Raw genomic sequence first — 5,000 nt, 5'->3', positions numbered from 1 at the left:
CAAAAAGAAGCAAAGGAGGAAGAGAAGGAAGAAAGGGAGGAAGGAAGGACAGGAGGAAGGAAAGGAAGGAAGGAAGGAAAGAAAGGAACGAAAGGAAGGAAGGAAGGAAAAAAGGGAGGAAGAAAGGGAGGAAGGAAGGACAGGAGGAAGGAAAGGAAGGAAGGAAGGAAAGAAAGGAACGAAAGGAAGAAAGGAAGAAAGAGAGGAAGGAAGGACAGAAGGAAGGAAAGGAAGGAAGGAAAGGAAGGAAGGAAGGAAGGAACGAAAGGAAGGAAGGAAGGAAGGAAGAAAGGGAGGAAGAAAGGACAGAAGGAAGGAAGGAAGGAAGAAAGGGAGGAAGGAAGGACAGAAGGAAGGAAAGGAACGAAAGGAAGGAAGGAAGGAAAGAAGGAAGGAAGGAAGGAAGGAAAGAAGGAAGGAAGGAAGGAAGCAGGAAGATGATAGAAGAAACATATACAGAAAGATTTTGCAGAAGGAATGACACGAGAAAAGTAGGAAGAAAAAAAGATAAAAGAACAAGTGTTAATAGCACAAAAACTGTGCTAGATCGGCGTCGCATGACCCTCCAACACCCCCCAACAATTTATATTATGCAACTAGGGGTCTAAAATGGAAAACGCTGAAAAGTAAAGATGGCGCCACTATAAACACTTGCCTGCGCCACAACGGGCTGGGGTCGACCATCAGGCCCTACTATGAAGGCCTACCGGCGCCACAGCCCAAGACGTAAAAAAAAGAAGAAAAAAGCTGACTTTATAACGCCATGCTGTAGGGTTCATCAGGGCTACCAAATGTTATTAAACAATGTCATGTCTACAATGCATGGTTAAGCCAGGAAAACAACTTGAAGAGAACAACAACAACAAGAAGATGGACAATCTGTTGATCGGCCTCTGCGACGCCGATAAAAAAGGAGAAAAGAGAACACGGTGGTGGCTGAGTGGTCAACGTGCGAACCCGGTGGCATGGAGGCTCCGGGTTCGAGTCCTGCCCGCCGACAAGTTTCAGTGGTCTAAGGATACCCCCCCCCCCCCATATATACGGTGAGTTAAAATTTAGTTTTCCCGAGAGTTTTGGCGACTGCACAAAACTGAACGTGTATGGGTGGAAACTGGACTGACGATCTGCCTGAATTGATGGACTGACGATCTGCCTGAATTGATGGACTGACGATCTGCCTGAATTGATGGACTGACGATCTCCCTGAGCTATTGAACCGACGAGGTCTCCTAAAATCCGAACTACAGCTCTCCAGGACCGAGGCGTGACGTGTGCGTGTGGGGGGCGACCGTCAGTTCCCATCACTTAAAGACCTTGAGGGCGCGTGTGTCATGGCCTGGTGCCCCTATTCGTGAACATGTCGGCACTCAGTTCGCCTGCTTGAAAACCCTCTCGTAGAAGCTGCTGGGGTATTATGAAGTGTTTTGTAATGCTGGTGATAGTTTTACACGACCTCTGTATCTTGAACAGGAAAATTGTCAATGAAAACCTGATTACTCTTCTCTGTGGTCTTAAAAAATAGTCGCAATGGGTGTCTCGTAGAAGTTGCTGGGCTATTTATGAAATTTTTTTTTTACAGCTAAAGAAACCGCTCAAGGGCAACAAAAAAGGTGTAAAAAAAAAGAAAAAAAAAAAGCACGCTAATCGCTGTTCCCACAAAGACAAAAGTAATGAACGGCCAAAAGAGATGCTGGTGATAGTTTTACACGACCTCTGAATCTTCAAAGGGAAAATCAGCCACCCATAAAAACCCGATTGGCCCTCTGCGGCCTTAGAAAATAGCCACTCCAAGCTGGCGATATCTTACGTGGGCCGAAAGATCCAAAACTGACGATTTCACACACAGCACCCTTACATCTTTTCATTACTTTATCTTCTTTACTTCAATCTTTTTCCTTTTATTAATCTTCCTCATCTTATTTTTTCTTCTTCGTTATTGTTTTCTTCTTCCTCTTCTCCCTCGATCTTCGCCTTTTTTTTTTTATTAAGGCCAGCATCGTTTTTCTTAGGGCATTCTGCGTTGCATTAGTATAAATTTCAAACTAATGTAAGCACAAGTATACGCAAATAAGGGCTGAATAAAATAACATCAACACAAACATTCTCTTTAACTTTGCCGCTGTGGTCACGTGATTTGATATATTTGCTACGTTTACTGAGGCCCACACATCTATGAATACGAATATGCACAGATAATCTTGAGTAAATGAAGGTACTTACGTCATCTTCAGCCACAGCCTCTGTATGTATATATGAATTCAAATAATCATATATAATCTCAAAATGATGACGGTGTTGATGTCATCTTCCGACAATCTCGCTGTGTTCCTTCCTTCCAGTGTTGATCCTGGAGACACGTTTTTTTTTTGTTTTTTAGTTTGTCTTCTTTCTCCTACTTTGTTTATTTTTGCATCGTTTTTTTTGTTTTTTCTTTATCGCGACTTGATATTTTGCTTTTTTTATTATTCTAACACTTAATAGACAGATAAATAGATAGATAGATAGATAGAGAGAGAGAGAGAGAGAGAGAGAGAGAGAGAGAGAGAGAGAGAGAGAGAGAGAGATAGCAGTGTTTTGATATGTTTTTTTCTTCTTATTTATCTTCTTTGTTTCTTTTTGCGTCATTTGTGTTGTGTTGTTTTTTTGTTTTTTTTAATCCGACTTGATATTTTCCTCCTTTTTTATTTTTCTAGCACTTAATAGATAGATAGATAGATAGATAGATAGCATAGCAGTGTTTTGATGTTTTTTTTCTTTTCGGTTTATCTTCTTTCTCTTCCTTCTATGTTTCTTTTTGCGTCATTTGTGTTCTTTTCATTTTTTGTTATTATCTTTAATCGCGACTTGATATTTTGCTTCTTTTTCATTATTCTAACACTAAATAGATAGATAGATACAAAGATAGATAGATAGAGAGATAGATATATAGATGCAAAGATAGATAGATAGATAGATAGAGAGATAGACAGATAGAGATAGATAGATAGATAGATAGATACAAAGATAGATAGATAGATAGATACAAAGATAGATAGATAGATAGATACAAAGATAGATAGATAGATAGATACAAAGATAGATAGATAGATACAAAGATAGATAGATAGATAGATACAAAGATAGATAGATAGATAGATACAAAGATAGATAGATAGATAGATACAAAGATAGATAAATAGATAGATAGATGCAAAGATAGATAGATAGATACAAAGATAGATAGATAGATAGATAGATAGATAGATACAAAGATAGAGATAGTTAGATACAAAGATAGATAGATAGAGAGATAGATATAAATTGATGGATGAACACTGAACAGCCCCCCCCCTCTGCCTCTTGTGCCCTTTACCAGCTCGCCATGCCCTGAAACATAGCATGGTGCCGTTGGGAATTACTACCTCTTGAACACAACACGACACAACACGGCACAACACAGGACAGCCCAAAACAAACTCATCAGAGGAGCGAGACAACACAAGGCAACACACAACAGAACGCAGCGCAATCAAGAACACGGCCGATCGGATTTTTACGTGTTCTGTACCTGAAGGAAGAGGAAGACGAAGAACAATTAACCCTTCATCACCTCGCCCCCCCTGAACGGCCCCCACTAGAGCCTCTCCCCCCCCCCCCTCCAGTCCTCCCCTAATACACTTCAGGGCAGCAGACAGCAAGGATGTAATGACCTTCCACCCCCCACCCCCCCTTTCGGTTACCTGTCCCCTCCCCCCTTTGAGGTGCACGGATACTGTTACCTCACCTACATGTTTGCATCTGTCGTGCTAAACCCCCGCCCCCGGCCCAGTCACTCACGCACGCCGGAACGGGGATGGAGGGGGGCAGGGACATGGAGGTGGGGGGGCGTCTCAGGCCCAGCTGCCCTACGCGGGTCAGTCAGTGTTGCCAGATGTGTAATAATGGTTTCAGAATGCGGTGAATTAGCCCGGTGTAGGACAAGAGGTAGAGTACATGCGGTAATACGGTCATTCTCCTACAAGAACAATTAGTCACACTATGATCCTTAGCAATAGTCTGCCGCGGCAGGGTTTGCCAGATAGGACGGTCCTGGCAGGCCTACTAGCATTTTCTGTTAGGCCAAAGCCACGGTTCAAACGTCCTCAGTAACGTTGCTTTGCCTTCCTTGCAGGTGTAATTAATATGAATCAAGGTTATGAACATGATCAAAGGCCGACATCAGTGTGGCAGCGAGCAAGATCCTGAGCACGTTAATCCAGGCTTGGGAACCTGCTGAGCCGGGGTCAGCGCTGGAGGTGAGGGGGGTGGGGGGCGTGGTGGGTGGGCGGCGCGGCGCTCAGCACTCGGGGATCGGCAGTGTGCAGGTCCCCGCCGCGCCGGACACACCGCCGACACAGTGCCGCCGGGAACACACACAGACACACCAACATACAGACATACACGGAGTGCCACAGCCCCGCGCCGCGCCGCGCCACACGAGGCGGCACCCACGCCAGCACGCCATGGCCGCCACGTCCCTGATACTGCACACGTCGGGGCCCGCCATGCTGCCCCCGCACCAGCCACTCCTGTACCCGCCGGGGCCTGCCTTCCTGCCCCTGGCTCACAGCACAACACTCCTGCAGCAGGCCCGCCACCACCGCCTGCCGCCGCCACGGCCCCGGGCCCTCGCAGGCTTCACCAGCGGCAGCAGCAGCAGCCTGCCGGCAGCCCTGCAGCAGCACCTGGCGCCGCCGCCCCTCACAGACCTCCGCCTGCAGGAGCTGCTGGGCCACCACGACCGCCTATCCCCCCCTACCACCGCCACCACCACTACCACCACCACGCCCTCCACCACCACCACCACCGCCGCGCCCTCCACCACCACCCCCGCCGCGGGGTGGGCGGGGCGCGGCGGGCATCGGTTCGTGAGTCAGTTCCACGCGGGCCCCTTGTCGCCGCGGGGGGCGGGGGGCGGCGGGGCGGACGACGGCGTGGTGCTGCTGGTGGGGCTGTTCAACCTGCTGGCCGTGGTGGTGTAC

The 5,000-nt window shown here is 47.2% G+C and overlaps 2 protein-coding genes across 7 annotated transcripts in view; one reads left to right on the top strand and one right to left on the bottom strand.

The window, feature by feature from the left end:
- LOC127000629 (cyclin-I-like) overlaps positions 1–5,000 on the bottom strand; it is a 72,815-nt gene that overhangs the window by 35,504 nt on the left and 32,311 nt on the right. The window lies entirely within an intron of this gene.
- Positions 3,725–5,000, top strand: part of LOC127000628 (uncharacterized) — a 21,937-nt gene continuing 20,661 nt past the window's right edge. The window contains exon 1 of the mRNA XM_050864564.1: positions 3,725–5,000. This exon is cut by the window's right edge and continues 944 nt beyond it. Within this exon, the coding sequence (XP_050720521.1) occupies positions 4,482–5,000 (519 nt within the window). The 5' untranslated portion in view covers positions 3,725–4,481.

This window comes from Eriocheir sinensis, chromosome 19, assembly GCF_024679095.1.
Source record: "Eriocheir sinensis breed Jianghai 21 chromosome 19, ASM2467909v1, whole genome shotgun sequence".
In the NCBI taxonomy this organism is placed as follows: Eukaryota; Metazoa; Arthropoda; class Malacostraca; order Decapoda; family Varunidae; genus Eriocheir; species Eriocheir sinensis.
Note: the sequence above shows the minus strand (reverse complement) of the source record. Positions and strands in the feature narration are given on the sequence as shown.